This window comes from Eurytemora carolleeae, unplaced genomic scaffold, assembly GCF_000591075.1.
Source record: "Eurytemora carolleeae unplaced genomic scaffold, Eaff_2.0 scaffold618, whole genome shotgun sequence".
In the NCBI taxonomy this organism is placed as follows: Eukaryota; Metazoa; Arthropoda; class Copepoda; order Calanoida; family Temoridae; genus Eurytemora; species Eurytemora carolleeae.
In genome coordinates, this window is record NW_019396572.1 from 84,360 (window position 1) to 102,209 (window position 17,850).

The window sequence follows — 17,850 nt, forward strand, 5'->3', positions numbered from 1 at the left end:
TTATCTTGACTTGACCTTTAACGAAACAGGGCGTTTGTCAAGATAATCCAATACAAAATATTATTATAATTTTATGCTTTATTAGCGATTTAAAAAACAAAACAAATGAACAATAAAGATACAATGATTTAGGTTAGAGTCTCCTCAGAACGAATATACTCTCCGATGTCCGCCTAAACAAACGTAATTTAAAATCAGAAAAACAAACATAATGCGGTGGAAAATTTTCCGAAGGTTATTTTATTGGATTATAAGATGATTTTAAGAGATAAGATCTGAAAGAAGCCCCCTACAGGTAGTATCCGACCAGTTCCGAATATGGCTCAAGTTTAAGCTTTGGCAAACTGTCAAGTGTCTGGTGTCTAATCAAGATTATTTGATGGAACATTACAAACGTTGAATTCACCCGGACCGGGGGGAGAATATTGTTCCTTATATATTTTACCTGGTGGAATGCAATCACGTTCATTGGATCAGCATGCCTGCATTCTGCTGTAGCCTTTGCGGCCACCCCGAACCCAATAGGCAGATCAGACATTGAGTATACTATAACTCCCTGAGAAAAATATGTTTAGCATGCGTGCTCCTGCAACGAATTATTTCAACTCAGCCCCCCCCCTTTTCTGCTAAAAAATCAAAATCAAAATCAAAATCAAAATCAAAATCAACTCGAATCGAAAATCATAATCCCATCCCACCTGGTATTGATCAGTGTTTTCTGTAATCCTTCCCAGTCCACTCTTAGATACATGATGTCCGTACAGAAACTGCTGCTCAGCTGACGGCTACAAAGTAAAAAAAGCATTGAAGGAGTCTCTGTATTTAAAAAAAAATCAGTTTCCCAAAATGTTAACGTATTTAAAAAAAATCAGTTTCCCAAAATGTTAACAAGTCTTTTTTGTTCAGATTTTCTAATGATAAAGATAAACACTTTTGGAAGCATCCTACAAAAGTTCAATTCCTTCTTCTTAATTTTTACCATCTTAAATATTTCATTCCTAAAAGTTTTACCTTGAGCCAGATCTTATGCTGCGAGTATGGTGCAAGGAAGTCCAGTGCTGTTATGTGAAGACGGAATTTCTTAGATTTAGTGAACTTACCAAAACATGTTCCTGGAAGAACAAAATTTTAATTTAAATAGTTATCAGCTATAACATATAAAATAGTACATAACTTTTTAAAGTAACATAAAAGTTTCGGCTAATTTTGGTTTGTTTAGATGGAAAAAATTTAACACATGGGTTTCAGTTCAGCTCAAATTTAATGCATGCCACAATAATCAATAAATCAGTAATCACGCCAAATAAAAGAAAAACACAAGGATTTAGAATTATCCATGTATTTGATATATTTACAGACTTCATGAACTACATTATAACCCTAAATTAGACTTCTCAAATTCTGAATATCTTTGTTCAGCCCTCCCCCCGCCCCCATCCTAAAGCGTCTCTAACCCCTGGCACACTTTAAGACGCATGTACGTAAACAAATAACGCCCTTGGTTACCTAAACTGATGAGATTTTCTCTGGATACATTAGACGCTTGCTTCATGATTCTCTCTGATACGTAGAAGACACGATCCTTGTGCAACCTTAATACAGATCATCTAGTTAATCTAGCATTTCGAGTCGGCTCCAGATATATTTACTCATTTGTAAGTCAGAATAATAAAAAGAAGATATTATGAATACCTGAAACAATAAACTCCATCTGCTCTGTCGATGAGCATTTTAACATTCTCTCCAATATATTTTGACAACTTCTCAAAGAAAATTTTAGTCTCTTCTCCAGTAAGGGGCCGCATTTTGTCTGAAAAAAATGTTTGAAGCCGAAATTTAAATTTGTTACATGAAATATGTTTCAATATTTTGTCCGAATGTGGTTTCCATGTGCTGAATCAACTCCTTGCAACAGTTCTCGACATCCTAAAATATTACATTATATTATTTTGCCAAAAGATGTATTTACTTCTTTCCAAATGTGACATCACATCACATCACATCACATCACATCACATCACATCACATCACATCACATCACATCACATCACATCACATCACATCACATCACATCACATCGTACAGGGATTGCTTGAGTCATCCCTTTTTTGGGGTTAGAGTTTCAATTTCAATTTTTGCCCCATCTATATACCTGATCATCATCTTCTAATATCTCGGAGAGGAAGGGCACCGCATCCGGTAGAACCACAAGGTAGGTGTCCGACCTAAACATAATTTTTTCCCTTGTTTTAGACAGTAGAGAACTAAGTTTCTTACTTTTTCTAAACTTAATTAATAAAAGGAGGCTGTATTGGATCAATTCAATTTGTAAGAATTTTTTAAATAGCCCCTTCCCCAAATTAAAATTCAGAATGTAGTTTATATTTATTATAACTTATTTCTTCGAAGAAAAAAAAACTGCGACTATTCCTTGAAGGGGCTTATTAATAAAAATTTACATCTTGTTGCATTAACACTTTTTTTGAGGAAAGGGAGGGGGAGGTAGAACAGTAGAAATGTGAGCAGTTTGTTTACCTGGAAGTAACGAATCTCCTAATCAGTTGAATTATCTTCATTCTAACAGAGGCCTCCGGATCTCTGAGAGACATAAGTACTGTGAAGTTCAGATGTTTCCAGTTCGTATCATCATCAGTCGCGGCTAAACATTTAACAGGGTTATTATGATTAAACACTAAATAGTAAATAATAGTAAAAGTTAAACTAATTATTATCTTTAATATCGAGTTTATTCTAGATTACCTGAAAGGACGACAATGGATTCCTCTAATTTCTGATGCAAGTCATCATCTTCCTGGATTACATTATACTTTGAATTTATAATTGAGCCTGACAGACAAGGATCTTTTAAATTGAATCTGTTGGATAGTAACTTACATAATGAGAATGCTATTTAATTCTCTACATGATTTAGGCAGACATATTGCGGTCTCCAAAATCTAGATTCTCAGATTGCTAATACATAATACAGAAGATATTCTGTTTGAAAATAATTTCCACTATCTATTTTTTTCTAATAATCAAGAAAAGCTTTGATCTATTTATCAAGAAGTTAAATGTAAAGAATAAATCTATTTTGACCTAAATAATCGGTTTTATGTTTACCTGATACACAGATATTAGAGCAGCAACTAGCTCTTCAAACTGAGTCTGAGAAAGGCAACTGACCCGATTATACGACAATACCGTAGTAATACACCTAAAAACACGAGAAAACATAAAAATTTTAAATTTGAATTTTTCAGTACTCATACTAATACAGAAATATCTAACAGAAAAGCAAATTAAAGAAAATGATCTAATAAAATAAAAAGATACTTAAAACGTCAACAGTCCATTCTTTTGGTTCGGACCTTTAATTTGTCAAAAAATATTTCTATTTCAGTTTTTAATGTCAAAATATTAGATTTTGCTTTCTTATTTTTGCTATGGACCTTGTGTTTGTGTCTTTTGTTTTCTGCACAGTAACACAAAAATACTTATGCATCATTACATGTTTATTTTACATGCGAAATGAAGTTAACTAAATTATTTGAATTCCTAGAATATACCCGAGTACAGCAGCAACCACATTAGTGGATCTATTTTGAGAGCGAATTATTGAAGTTCCCTCGGTGAGAACAAACTCCACTCCAAAACCAAACAAGTTCTTCAGCCTAAAATACAATAATGTAAATAATTAGGACGCAAAAAAAAACACTATTTTATTCCGTTACAACCTTTTAAAAAAAACTTGAAAACATTAAGAAACGAAAAAACTCAGTTATTACCTTGCTCCCACCCGTTCGATCAAATTAAACATCGTTATCAGAGTTGCATCGTCTCCAAGTTTTTGTTTGTTTATAAACTGCTGGAAAACTGGTTTAAAGTCCTCTAGACAGAGTCGAAGAGTGACTGTCAGGAAAGAGGATATTATCTCTGCTTCTGTTTTCTCTGTCTATGTGAAAAAATATTCTTATGAAAGAAATGTTAAATTTTATTGATTAACATATACCCATTAGAACATTTCAGAAAAGTATGAAGAATTTTAAAGACAGTACACAAAAATAACGCTAAGAGCTCTACAAAAATAATCTTCCTTCAAGTCTTTTTCATAACAACTTTCATTCATATGTAAGATCTTTATGCGATTTTTAATGAAAAAGTAGAAAACTTTTTAGAATGCCCAATTTAACCAAAATTATTACTTAGACAACCTGAAAAATTAGGTTAGAAAACACTTCGTTTTAGTTTTCTATAGGTCGCAGGTAGGAAACCTCCTTCCACTAAGATAATAGAAATTCACAATTACCTGTTCTGAGGGTTTCTGCTTTGTTCTATAAGTCAGAGCTACCGTAAAGAACTCCATGAACTGTTTTGAGACTGAACTGAGCTGACCTCTTTCAAGCTTCTTCGAGTTGCAGGCAATAAGTCCTACAAATGTAATTACTTTTATTTTAACCTTAACAATAGAAAAGGTTACATTTTCAATATTTAACACTCGATTTTTTTAATTTAAAGAAGCATTCACACCTGCAAGGTTCGCCACAGGTTCAGGTTCGTTCCAAAGCTTTTCTAGAAGAATTTTAGCTCTGGAGAGCAGGATATGTGGAGATATATTCTCTCCAATACTCGTCATTAGAACTAAACATAGAAAGTTATTTATTAACATTGAACAAAATTTTTTTAAAAATCCTACAGGGTATTTTCCGAATATATCCAAAAAAAATCTTCCCTGTAACTCCAAAAAACAATTCTTGTACAAATAGTGCATGAAAAGCCATAGACAAAATTCGATATTTAACTTATAAATAGGGGGCCGGGGAAATATTATGGTGGGTTCAACAATTAACAAATAATGTTTATCATTAACATGAAAACATCATCCCTTGATCCCTTTTATCATGCAAATATCTGTTGTTTTCAATTCATGGTTCATGTTCATGTTCTGTTTTGGATATACCTGAAGCTCTAGGACCAGCTAAGGGATGGTTGATCAGCTTGCAGGTCAGCATTATAACTCTGTCAAGGAATGGATTAATGAATCCACCAAAGTTTTCCAAAACCTTTTGCAGTCCAACCAACAGACTGGAGTAAACTATACGGATGTCCTGAAATCAAATATATAAATTATTTTAATTACTCATTATATCATATCTGTTCGGTTCCATAGTAGTAAACCTATCGTGTAAGAAATCCTATTATTACACGGTTCAGAAAGAACAATTTTAATATTGTCTCGCTTCTTGGCGTTTAAGAATGCTTATTATATCATATATCCATGAAATAATCTTGATGCATTCTTTAACTCAGGCCTGTGGCCTTCGTTAAAGACTACATCAAGATTATTTCATCTCGTTGAAGAATTTCCATTATTACATTTTTTTCCTCATAAGATTATCACATTCTTTAAGGCTCAGATCGTGTAAGAATGGAAATTATTATATGGCCAGAGCGTGAAAGAATGTTAATAATCTTATGAGGATAAAAATATAGTAATGAAATTCTTAAACTCGATGAAGTAATCTTGATGCATTTTTAACTTAGGCCTGCGGCTTTGTTTAAGAATACATCAAGATTATTTCATCTCGTTTAAGAATTTCCATTATTACATTTTTTCCTCCTCATAAGATTATCATATATCAGTACATGCAATTTTTTATTACGGTATGAAAAAACCTTTTCTTCTTCTGAGGATTCGTTCAAAGTCTCTAGTGAATTGAGCAACCAACTAGTAATACCAGTTACAAAGGGAACACCTTAAAAATAATATAAAATGAATTAACTGATGTAGAAATCTTTAAAAAATTTTAAACCTAGAAAAGTTAAAACCCATCGAATTCTACAATAACGGAGTCACAAGCTAAGTTTAAATCAAGCAAAAAAGACAGATATGAAAATCTAAAAAGCAATATGAATGAGGACTGAGGAGGGTGAAAAGGGGGTTGAGAGTATACAGACACGTATGTCGTATAAGGATATATCTAAAAAGTTTTAGTGTAACAGTTAACTAACAAGATTTTCGAGCTCTGTATACAATATAACTAGTTCTTGACCTGTCCAAATACGTCACAGTAAGATGTAAACAACACTTTACTTAATTCTTTAACTTATTATTCCTAGAGTGATACCGACCTACAATCCCTGCTACAGATATTATATCAGAAAGAGCTAGAACAGCAGCTCCTAGTACTGATGGATTTTTGATGGAGGTGAGAAAGGATGGATTAAGGTGCTCCAACGGTACCCTGAGTAGACTAGTGTCCTCAACTTGTTTACAGATTTGTCGGATCCCGAGCAGTGCAATCTGAGCAATTCAACAACTGTTAAGATTTTCTCTTTACGGTTTTTATGCGTTTAAATAATAAAAAGTCTTGTAGAAGACTTCATTTCTGAAAGTAATAAAAGATGTTAAGAATTGTTGATGTTTTCCTGTTGATTTTGTGGTTTATCCTCTTTTACAGCGAGTTTAACGAGGGGAGCAAGGAGGGTTGAAACACCAGAAGTTGATTCAGCTTCTTCCATCTTTGTCTTTATAACTTCCATTGCTCGCTTCCTAAAAATCAAATTGGCAAATCAAAAAAAATCCTCCTTTATTTTGGCCGGATCCAGGAATCTGATCCATAGCAAAATTAAATAATTACATTTGTTTTTTACTTACCTAATAACAGAATTCTGACTGTCTAAAAGTTGGCCGACAATTTTTAAATAAAGCTGGAATGGAACAAGTGCTAGTATAAGCTCGAGAACTCGTTCAGCCTAGTATACAAAATATCACAATATAATTATTTCGTACTAGCCGGCTTTATCCAATACCCACATTACACTATAAACTCAGGATTACGATTACGGCGAGGGGTGCAAGAAGTCCTTAACAGGGGTCCATTGCCCCCACAGTATTTTTTTAAACCTACACTCTTTAAGCAAACTCAAATTCAACTATAACATTTTCAATATAAGCTCAGATTCTTTTTATTTCCCCCCTTTCTTTAAAAAATGCCTCCATATTTGGATTTTTAAAATTACACTCACACATTCTTATTCTCGTATTTTATTTTCCTCAGTCCAAACTTCCGTTAAATATAATTAACAGTCAACATTGCACTGGAATTTAATCTAATAACCCTTTTGATCTTAAAGAAATATGATCTAAAAGAATCTAACCTACGTAAACTATGAACTAAAAAAATAAGATCAAATTCCCAATCAATAAACATAACAAACTTTAAAAAATTCGCAGATGATACAAGGCAGCTAACAAAATTAGAGATGATCAAGATAGAATGAACCTTCAGCAATCTCAGGATAGGCTGGTGAAGTGGGCTGAGGAGTGGGACATGCAGTTTAACATAAATAAGTGTAAAGTCATGCACCTGGGCAAACATAACTAGAAGTATAAATATAACATGAATTGAGTTGAAACTAAATCATTAGAAGAAGAAACAGATGTAGGTATTAAGCTAGCCAACAACCTCAAACCTGGACTTCAATGTGCAGCGGTTGCTGGGAAAGCTAAGTTTGTTCTTAGTCAAGTCTCAAGATCGTTTCACTCCAAAGATAAGGGCGTGTTTGAATCTATATTAACAATTTGAGCACCAAAACCTAGAATTTTCTGTACCTGTATGGTGTCCCTGGCAAGAGGGGGACAAACTAGTTCTGGAAAAAGTACACATGAAAGCTGTAACAATGATTTCAGGTCTGCAAAGCAAGGAGTATGAGGATAACCTGAGCTAAATCTTCAATCTTTGGAAGAAAGAAGGACTAGATATGAAATGATTAAAGTGTTCAAGCTCATATAATGATGATGTAGACAGGAGACAGTTCTTCCAGACTCCAGGAGAAGAATCAGTCGGATCACTCGGGGTTACCAGACATTCTTCTGATGCATTAAATAAATTAACAACTAGATACATGGACTGAGGTTAGAAGAAATTTCTTCACCAAGAGAGTAGCGGAGAAATGGAACAAATTAACAAAGGAGCAGGAAATATTACAACTTTCAAGAATTTATATGATAAAATACCAGAACAGCAGGAATGAGAAACCTTTGAGTAAAATGCTGGATACAAAAAAGCGTCATCTCTATGCTCCTATCTGGAACCCTGATGACAAATCTACAAGTATTCCCAAGTAAGTAAGATCTAAAATGTTTAGAATTATATCTAAAATGTGTGGAATTAGATCTAAAATGTGTGGAATTAGATCTAAAATGTGTGGAATTATATCTAAAATGTGTGGAATTATATCTAAAATGTGTGGAATTAGATCTAAAATGTGTGGAATTTGATCTAAAATGTGTGGAATTTGATCTAAAATGTGTGGAATTTGATCTAAAATATGTAGAAATTGATCTAAAATATGAAGAATAAGAGTCTAAAATGAACAAAATAGCATTTTTAAACTGTATGGTTCAATTGGTCTGTGGAGAAGGGCAAAGGTTAGAGTAGAAATCTTTCCACCCTGAAACCTACTCATCTCTAACCTGAACCATGCACTCATCCCTAACCGTCACCATACTCATTCCTAACCTGAACCCTACTGTTCTTAACAGCAGAACCCTACTTATCTTTAACCTGAACTCTAATTATCTCTACCCTGAACCCTACTCATCCCTATAACCTGAACCCTACTCATCCTTATAACCTGAACCCTACTCATCCTTATAACCTGAACCCTACTCATCCCTAAAACCTGAACCCTACTCATCCCTATAACCTCTCATCTCTAACCTGACCCCTACTCATCCTACATATTTTAGATGAAATTACCAATTTTGGTAAAACATATTTTAGATCAATTTCCACGTTTTTTAGATTAAATTCTCAATAGATCAGATTAATCTTGAATCAAATTCCTTTTAGATCAAAAGGTTTATAGATCAGATTCCTGAACAGGCACCCTATTTTTCATACTGTTCTTTTCCTCTCCACCAGCCCCCACCCCTGTTTCAACAAAAAACCAGTTTTAAAAGTGAAAGGTGAAAAATTGTATAAATAAGTACCTGTGATGTTATGCTAGTTTTCAACTTGTTTGGAACAGTCGAGGGGAAACTTTCGTAGCTCTCTAGGGAGAGAATAGACGATTCCATAATTAAATGAAGTAACTCCTAAAAAACAAATAAAATATTAAATAACTCACATGACTTGTTGGTGATGCTTATTACTATTAGATAATTACATCTTGTGAACATTTTACAGCATTTTAACATATTTCTTCTTTTTACATTTGGAGTTGTCAATTTCCATTAAAACAGAGGATTTACAAGTTGAATTTGAGGAAAAATAATTATGATAGTTTCCCGTTTTTCCTGAAGTGTTCTTTCTCTTTTAAAATACCTGTATTTTCTCCTTCTCCTCTCCCAAAAGTTCTTTTCCAATTTTAGAAATAAAAGTTCCAGTGGAGAACACATGGGTAAGAAGAAGAAGAGCACTGAAAAAAAAACAATGTAATGTTTGTTGGGTCCCAGGCCTGTTTCATAACTTAATTTTCCATAACTTAATTTTCCTAGTCTTAATTCCAAACAAATCAAAACGAAAACAAAGCTTACCTTAGTCGTAGTACATCCCAATCATCATTTCCTATTTCTTTGCGATCGATCGCGACACCAAACATTTGACGAAGCTGTGGTGCATCAGTGCGCATGTTCACCATAATCCTAAAAACAACTAATATAACTTGGCTATTCTAATTATACAAACACATGGGAATTCCCGAATTCCCACAGTATCACATATTTCTAATATTTAAAATAGAAGTTGAAGGTACCCTAGTAAATATTTAAATTTCCATTTCAGCATTTAAAAAAATTGCTGCTTAATTGATTCAACTCATCAATGTGATAAGTTGTAAATGCTAAAAATGCATGGGCGTAGAATTTCTGATGTAAACTGACCTTAGGAGTGATCCTAGCCCTTCAGATACTGTAACACGTCCCAGCAAATCTGTCTGTCGTCTGATGAATTCAAAATTTATCATTTTGTAGAATTAACATTAGGAATGTTGGGCCGGTTAAAGGCTCTCAAAATTGTCCTATTTTAGATAAATATATGATTTCCTGTGAGTAAGTTCAGTTTGATAACTCCTGTTCTTAGATTTTGCTCTTGTTTTAACACTCAGAACCATAGATATCCACAGGTAAGCATCAATACCTGCAAGTAAATCCATAAAAACAAAATTAAGTTTTTAATCATACTCCCCCCCCCCCCAACCAAATTGAACAGTTATCGGGTAGAAGTGGTATCATATCATAAGAACTAATGCTCAATTCAGCTAACGTTCGTTTGGAATAATGTTCATTTGGACTGGAGTCCTTTGAACAAATATTTGTTTAATTGAACAAGTTTGTTAATTTTTTTAAAATTACTAGCTATCAAGTATTTTACACAGAAATTTATACGATGTTATCTTAATTATAATTTAAGGGTTAGGTTATGTTTCGACAATTTTTGGACCGAGCGCTGCAGCTAGGGCAGTCTAGGAGGCCGGTGCTGCAGCCTATAACTATAAGACGATGCCGATGTCATAAATTCAATCGGCGGTTTTTTTAGTAAAATCGATCTGGCATCGTAGAAGTCAAATATTTATTTTCTCTCATAAAATAAGTACTTGAATAGTATCAGTAGCTATCCTTTGACAATGGAGTCGATAAGATGCCTATTCCCTAGTCACAAAAGTCAACTATGGAAGAATGTTTTACCTAATGCTCTGACGAGTCTATAAATAAACTCTGTATATCTGTGTTCCGGCACATCTTCCTCAGCATTGATAAAACTGTTCAGGATATCTAAAAATAAACAGAAACTAACAATTCCGTTGGATACTTTCAATGTTTGGTTTCCTGGGTCGAAAAATATGCAGCTCCATGGGGGAAAATATCAACCAAAACAATAAATAAATAATTGTTATTAATCTTAATACGGAATCAATTCGTTACCTAGGGAGGTTTTCTGCCTCTGAATCTGAGTAGAACAGGCAGACTGTATTGCAGGTACAATTACGTCTATTGCCTCGCAAGCAATCTGCAACAATTATTATAATTCTTAATATAATTTTTATAAATCTATTATTATTAAAACAATCCGGCCGAAATTTTTTCTAACATAAATTGTATAAAATTAAAATCATTAATGTAACTATAACAAATTCTGAATGAACCTTGTAGCTGTGCTTAGAGTCCATCCTGAGAAGATGAGATCCCATGAAAGTGAATATAGTCATACTGTTTTGCAGAACAAATTCAGGGCTGGTCATCGCACACCTGGCCAGCACACGAAGTGCTAGCTGTCTAAAATGTTTTGATTGTTACTGGATTGCAATTAATAATACTGAATAAAAGATCAGGAAAAAAACATTTATTTCTAAAGAATAGAAATCCTCAGATACCTTGTCTCTGGGTTTGAACTTTTTCTGATACAGTTGGTTAACAACTCAGGCTCGAGATCCTAAAGGTAACATCAAAATATTTGTCTCTCAATATACAATCATAAATCATCATAAATGCAAAATGCTCCAGTCTAACTTAAAATGGAGATAAATGAATAAATTTAAATCTAAAAGTCGTTTTGAAAAGAATTTGAATCCGAAATATAATAAGAAAAATATTGAGATGTTTTATTCCTTGCTGCTGAGTTGTTTAAGCCTAAGGTCAGGTGTAAGGTTAAACACTTTCAAGAGGATTGACAAATTCAAGTTGAGTTTATAAGAGGACTCAATAACCTCGCCTTCGGTGCTCTTCCTGAAAAAATGTCAAAGTAAAATATATGTCAATGTCGATGTAAAAAATTACATTTTTATTATTAAAAAGCAATTCAAATCAGTGACATGTAGTTATACCTGAGTAAGGCGAACAAGGGCTGTATCATGAGTTCCCATTTCTGTTCTCCAAACTGCTCCTTTGGCAAGAAACTTTCCAATACCTCAAAAAGGAACAGGGTCTGACTCCAAACACCACTCTCTCCTGTTTCTTCGTTAACTTTAATCTTAGCGAGGTCCTAAACCATAGTAAGTTCAAATCAAATCGATCCGAATCAATCAAATCGAAGGCAAATTTTTATTTTATTTAAAATTATTGACCTGATGGTTCCAAATGTTTTTTAGTTGTGTTAGAAACATGGAAACCGTAAGCTTCAAATTAGTTAGCAGTTGAATCAGCTGGAAGGTTTGAGTTTCCATGGACAAGGCAATAAACTGTTTCAGCATGCCTTCCAATGTTTCGGCGTTAGTATCCTGCCAAAGCTTGGCAGACGTAGATTTCTCTAGAAGTAGAGTGGATAATCTAGTTTGTAGACCTGCAACTTCTATACTCTGGGTACTTTGAGTTCCTTCAAGAAAGAATTGAAGACACGGTTTCTCCGAGATATATTTGATAATTCTTTTCACGAATCTTTCAATTATAAGTTTCACTGTTGACGAACAGGATCCTTTGCTAAGCAAATCTGAACCAAATTGTGCAATCCGACAAACAGAATTCTTGGACTTCAGAGGAGTGAACAAGTCTATCAGACCCTCCACGCAATTCCCTGGTGCAAGAATTGCCTGTTCTAGAAGAACAATCAGGGAACTCTCTTCAACTTCAGATTTCTTCAAGAGCAGTGCAATATTTCCTTCCTGGCTCAAGATTTCGGTCTTATGAGCACAAAGGAATGATATTATCGGTTTTAATTTAGTTTCATCAGTGACTTTCATTAACAGTTTCAGAAGACTGAAAGCAATCTTCTTTATACTATCGTTGCAGCTGAAAATTTGAGTAAGGAGAAGAGGAGGAAGACAATTCTCAGGCTGTTCTTGCAACATCAATGCGAGGTAATTATTCTCTTCCAGAAGTTTTCCAATCCTTTGTAAACACAGGTATTTGCATTTCTCCATCCTCGAGTTCTTGACAACCTGGAGATAGAGCTTGAGTAACTCAAACTCATCAGGTATGGAAGTTTTAATTAAACCTTCGATAGAGCAAGCGAGTTCTTTAAATCCATTTTCTATCATTACCGGTAGAGTTTCCATGAACTGCTGGGCGGTGGAGATATCGGACATAAAATTCATTTTATGAAGAACACGGAGAATAAGTTCATCCGAAATTCTTCCGTTATTGAGAGCTGAAGAGAGAAGATTCTGCGTTTCCTTGGACTCCTTACCATTCTCTTTAAAATTTCCAGCTTCAAACACATCCTTCTCCGTCTTCTTGGTTTCTTTCAAAATCTTGAGCATAAACTTGACCAGTATTTCTTTGTCTAGATTCAGAGAATCTTCGTAATCTAGCCTAGCTCTAAGTCCCAACAACAGTAGAACCTGAAAATCAAATCTGATATATAAACAGCTCACATCAGGGACGTGACAAGATTTAATGGAGGGGGGGGGGGGAGGGGCTAGTTGAATACAAATATTATCACGTGTTTTTATTTAATGAATTAAAAATTCAAGATAATTTTAACCTTGATCTCTAGAAAATTGCCGAGAAGAGCATCTTGAAGGAAAACTGTGAGAACTTCATTTGACAAGAAAATCTGAACTTTCTCCACAACAGATTCAATCATATCCGGGTTATCATCACTTTAACAACAATAAATATCATTTTCACCTTATTCACATTTATAAAATTCAAAGTGTATTTTTCTGTTCTGTTCGGTTTATATTAGGACAACATTTTTTTTGTTAATCAATCTGACTTACAAAAGCAATTTTCTTATCTGAATATTCCTCCCTCTTATAAATTTTTATAACAATTTATGCCAACTGCCAATCAACATAAAAAAGTAATTGTATAGAAGACACTTGAAAATTGAACACAAAAATCGAGAAGAAATGGAATATGTCGGACAATATTTTTCCAACGCCCTTTAATTTATTGTGAGAAAAAAATACAATTGCTCTATAATTTTTTTATTTTTATTAATACAACCATTCTTTATGGACTGATGAGGATATACAAATATATTTATTATAAAATCCTATTTTGTCATTAAGGACAATATACAATTTTCTATGCTTCCTTACAAAAAGAAACTTGAATGGGATAAATATTTTTGGTAAGGAAAAGTTAGATAATAGAAAGGTAACCTGAGAGCACAAACTGAGGATAAAAGCGGTGACTCCCTGGAAAAGTAACTGCCTCGGATCACATTTTGGATAATTTTCATCTCCTAAAATCAATTACATCTGCACTGTAAAGATAACATTCTAAATTAAACAGATTAGCAGAAAATTGAATTAAATGACTTGAAGGCCAGGGCTGAAAAACCAGGAATGGGAAGGACTTGAAAATCCACAACTGGAGCCTTTGGCCATCCCTACAACTTATGATTTGATTTGATTTGATTTGAACCACAAAAATTGGCCGGATTTGTTTCATTCAAAACTGTCAAATTTTTACTTCTTGAATTGTTTGTGATCAACGAAAAAAATCACCAAAACAACGCAATTCTTCATAATCTAATGACTTAAGCTTTAATTTCCTGTTAATACGTCTTTAAATTACCTTGAGAAAGAATGAAATGAGGATTAGCTCCAATCTGATCTTGTTGGATATATTTTTAAATCCGACTTCAGCACAGAGATGTTTGACAACTGGAGCCTTATCTTTCATAGGGAAGGAGGGAAGAGTGACAAGAAGATTTAGCAAAAGATTCTCGAACCCTTCTTTCTCTATTTGCTCAACAAGAAACCCAGTTTCAACTTTCAGTACTGCTGAGATGTCAACTCTGTTCTTTCTCACAAGTTTAGCAACACCACGATCTGCTGACCCAGGCCTGAAGTTTAGCAGGTTTTCCATGAAGTGACCGATCAACTTATTGTTCATAATTGCTTTCTTAGCAGAGACCAAACCTTCTGCAGGTCTATTTTCCAGAGTGTCTCCACCCATGAAAAACATATCAACGTTATCCGTGTCCATTTCAATCCTCTGATATTCTGCAGAATATGATTCATGAATGATTTTCATTATTTTCTCGCAGGAAAATTTAACTTGCTCGACCAGAGGTTTATCGATTATATCTTCGACAGGGGTCCGGTTTATAGCTCTCAAAAGCTTGTAAGCAATCTCTCCGATAAACATAGCAGATTCCGAAGACAGAGGAGCCTTTTTGGCACTCCCACTTACTATTGACAGGATCTTAACGGTTTCGTGAGTAGAGGAAGGATAAAGCTCGTCTTCCTCAGGGAGAGTTTTTTTCAGAAGCAGAGCCAAGGTGTAAATAATGTTATCAATAATACCCTCAACACTTTCGTCTTCTCCTAACATGTTGACACATGTATTAAGCGCTGGCTCTAGTGATATCATCAACTTTACCGTCTTCTCGGTGTTCAAATTCTCCTGGGTTCTCACCATCAACACCATCAGCATTAGGTTCTCTACACTTGCAGATTTTTTGATGCAATTCTTAAAGGATTTAGAAATCTTTGTCATAGTTTTCTCCTTAAATGTAACCCTAGGCAGAATGTATGAAAGAATTATTTGGCCCATCGAGACGATATCGTTGTTGTTGCTTTTCAAGCTGTTGAGGATGACCTGCAAGATGTACATGGCTTGCTCCTCTCCCAAATCCCTTCTATTCTCCAGAGCTCCCAGTATAGCCATGACATACAAACTGGACTAAAATATATAACGTTATTCTACCTCTTAAATTGAACTGAATTTTTGTTTTAATGGTGACCTGTCGTTTCACTTTCAGACTTGGATAAGCCACAACATGTTTACTCAGTCTAAAAATAAAACAAGAAACGTCATTAGCCACTGAACGTACAAGTTCTTTCAGGTTTGATATTATCGTAATTTAGATTAATTTATATGTTGATAAAAATAAAAATATTAACAGATTTGTTTGATAAGGGGGCAGGGTNTGATTCATAATTATAAAATTCAGTTTAGAACTCAATATCTAAAACTTTATTACCTAAGCATTAAGTCACTTAGAAGTTTTAGGAAACCTCTGTCTGCCGCTATATGCCTGATTCAATTCAATATTTTTTGTTGTTGTTTTGTTATTTACTTTTAGTGGATAAATTTAACGGGGAAAAAGTTCTAACTTATAAGGTATGATATCTCATTTATCAATACTATTTCTAATCTCGATAAAACAGGATAAAAAGATAATAAAAAAACTTTTAATTTCTATTAAAAAAAATATTGCAGATTTAATGGCAATATTTAGAAAATTGTCGATGTAATACATTTACATCAACATATACAATTTTTTTCTTCCATCTTTTTGTAAAAGGATGACGAATCAAATCGAAGATTTTTTAAACTTTGACACAGATTTTTATCCGTATTTAATTCATATGTAAAACATATGGCTTGATAAAACACACCTTTTCGCAATCTTTTTTTAACGATTAATCTATTGGATATTTTCCTGTATAAACTGAGTTTGGTGGTTGGGAAGCAGGATTGCTTGAACTTGGGAAACCAGTTGGGATAGCTTGCACCTCCTAAATTATAAATGTTAAAGATATCTTGTCGCCACAAGATAATTTTAAGTTAATTAACAGACGTAATGCATGCACTGCACTCCCACTTAAAAACCAGTTGGAAAAATTTACAATATCAAAACAGCATTGATAACTGTTGGGTTATTGTAGAAACTTTTTGTCAAAAATCTCCTTTTTGTTTAACAATTAACATATTTTATATGAAAGGAAGGGTTTACCTGGGACTGTTTCAATAGCAGCAACTCCTTGAGAGTAGATATCATAGTCATAATAAGGAAGCAGAGAGAAGAAGAAAATCTCAGGATACTTGTAGTGGACCTGGCAAAAAAGAATTGAACAAGGTGGAAAATCAATGTATATTTTTTTCAATACTATGACAATCTTATAAGGAAAAACTGTAATAATGAAAATTCTTATACAAGATTAAATAACTTTTATGTATGCACCATGGTGTTGAAGAATTTTATTATTTCATTTAACTGGCTGATTAATAAAAGTTGAGTTGAAAATTTATTATAAGTGCATGTGGTCTGATTAACAAATAAATATAATGTAATGTAATTAAAATAAATATAATGTAATAAAAATAAATATATTGTTATTAAATTCGGAAATTGATGCTGTAGAGGTTGCAACCCTTGTTTACTGGTATTCCGTTTGGTTTAAAAATGCGTACTTTATGCTTCGTGATAAGCAGTTGAAGAACCCACTGAGCAGGTCGGAGTAGGACATATGGTGACAGAAGGAACAACAGCTCTTCTATAACCTCAGAATCAAGTCTCTCATCAAGTCTAAATGTAAGTTTACACTAAAAACTTTCACAAAATAGTTTTTAATAATGTATCAGGGAAAAGTTTCATGCTTTTTTTTTTGAATAATAAGATTCACCCATACCGATATTATCCATAAAGTTTAGCTTCTGAAACTGTTAATTTTGTCCAAGTAAATTGGGTGCAAAGTTACTAAATTTTCGGTGAAGAAGGTATTTTTTTACTACTAAATAAATTTTAAAAAAAATTAAAGCCGTGGTCTCTACCTGTCCTCTATGAGAAACCTGGTGAACCTCGCGAACACTACGTCTATCTCACACAGCTTAGACAGGGATTCACCAGCGTTAAGTTGAAGACTCGCAAAATCACAATTGTCCTGGGTTATTGATAAAATCACACAAAGTAAATTTTTTTGCTGCTGCAAAAATGTTAATATTTTTTCATGTTAAAGATATTCTTCAAAATATCAAGCAAGTCGCTTTAATATTCAATACAACCTTTATTGATTGTTATTTTTTTGGTAATTTCTATCCCTGGTTTGCTTCAGTAAAAAGGAATGGCCCACAGTAAGCAGTATCCTGAATGACTGGAGCACTGGCAGGCGTCCGCAGTGCCGCAAGCTGTCTTGCTAATGAAGTCGCCATTGTATTTGTTCTCTAGA

General features: G+C 33.7%; 2 protein-coding genes across 2 annotated transcripts; both read right to left on the reverse strand.

Moving 5' to 3' along the window:
• Nucleotides 1-60: 60 nt before the first annotated feature.
• LOC111705712 (60S ribosome subunit biogenesis protein NIP7 homolog) lies at nucleotides 61-1,829 on the reverse strand. The gene is made up of 6 exons (XM_023478354.1): nucleotides 1,693-1,829; nucleotides 1,507-1,592; nucleotides 1,012-1,112; nucleotides 699-785; nucleotides 446-556; nucleotides 61-173 (listed from the first exon to the last, which is right to left on the reverse strand). The coding sequence occupies exons 1-6, from the start codon at nucleotides 1,803-1,805 to the stop codon at nucleotides 129-131; spliced, it is 543 nt and encodes a 180-aa protein (XP_023334122.1). The 5' UTR covers nucleotides 1,806-1,829; the 3' UTR covers nucleotides 61-128.
• LOC111705693 (HEAT repeat-containing protein 1-like) lies at nucleotides 1,810-17,847 on the reverse strand. Its single transcript, XM_023478325.1, has 36 exons — nucleotides 17,723-17,847; nucleotides 17,456-17,565; nucleotides 17,096-17,210; nucleotides 16,638-16,737; nucleotides 16,344-16,419; nucleotides 15,882-15,935; nucleotides 15,642-15,690; nucleotides 14,468-15,580; nucleotides 14,050-14,132; nucleotides 13,425-13,542; nucleotides 12,070-13,281; nucleotides 11,830-11,987; nucleotides 11,614-11,731; nucleotides 11,380-11,438; nucleotides 11,152-11,281; nucleotides 10,931-11,015; nucleotides 10,694-10,780; nucleotides 10,052-10,145; nucleotides 9,890-9,949; nucleotides 9,545-9,652; nucleotides 9,333-9,426; nucleotides 8,999-9,103; nucleotides 6,659-6,756; nucleotides 6,430-6,553; nucleotides 6,133-6,304; nucleotides 5,677-5,756; nucleotides 4,961-5,108; nucleotides 4,531-4,641; nucleotides 4,310-4,431; nucleotides 3,789-3,955; nucleotides 3,570-3,674; nucleotides 3,124-3,217; nucleotides 2,761-2,812; nucleotides 2,536-2,659; nucleotides 2,153-2,225; nucleotides 1,810-1,926 (listed from the first exon to the last, which is right to left on the reverse strand). The coding sequence occupies exons 1-36, from the start codon at nucleotides 17,831-17,833 to the stop codon at nucleotides 1,846-1,848; spliced, it is 5,790 nt and encodes a 1,929-aa protein (XP_023334093.1). The 5' UTR covers nucleotides 17,834-17,847; the 3' UTR covers nucleotides 1,810-1,845.
• Nucleotides 17,848-17,850: the final 3 nt, after the last annotated feature.

What these genes read in the sequence shown, in the direction of transcription:
- LOC111705712 (XM_023478354.1), bottom strand. Translation starts at nt 1,805, where the DNA reads ATGCGGCCCCTTACTGGAGAAGAGACTAAAATTTTCTTTGAGAAGTTG. An exon ending in AGAAAATCTCATCAGTTTAG is followed by an intron (nt 1,113 to 1,506) that starts GTAACCAAGGGC and finishes TTGTTCTTCCAG; the next exon opens with GAACATGTTTTGGTAAGTTC. An exon ending in ACGTGATTGCATTCCACCAG is followed by an intron (nt 174 to 445) that starts GTAAAATATATA and finishes ACGTTTGTTTAG; the next exon opens with GCGGACATCGGAGAGTATAT.
- LOC111705693 (XM_023478325.1), bottom strand. Translation starts at nt 17,833, where the DNA reads ATGGCGACTTCATTAGCAAGACAGCTTGCGGCACTGCGGACGCCTGCC. An exon ending in CAAACTGAACTTACTCACAG is followed by an intron (nt 9,950 to 10,051) that starts GAAATCATATAT and finishes TGAATTCATCAG; the next exon opens with ACGACAGACAGATTTGCTGG. An exon ending in AGCTGGTCCTAGAGCTTCAG is followed by an intron (nt 4,642 to 4,960) that starts GTATATCCAAAA and finishes TTCTATGTTTAG; the next exon opens with TTCTAATGACGAGTATTGGA.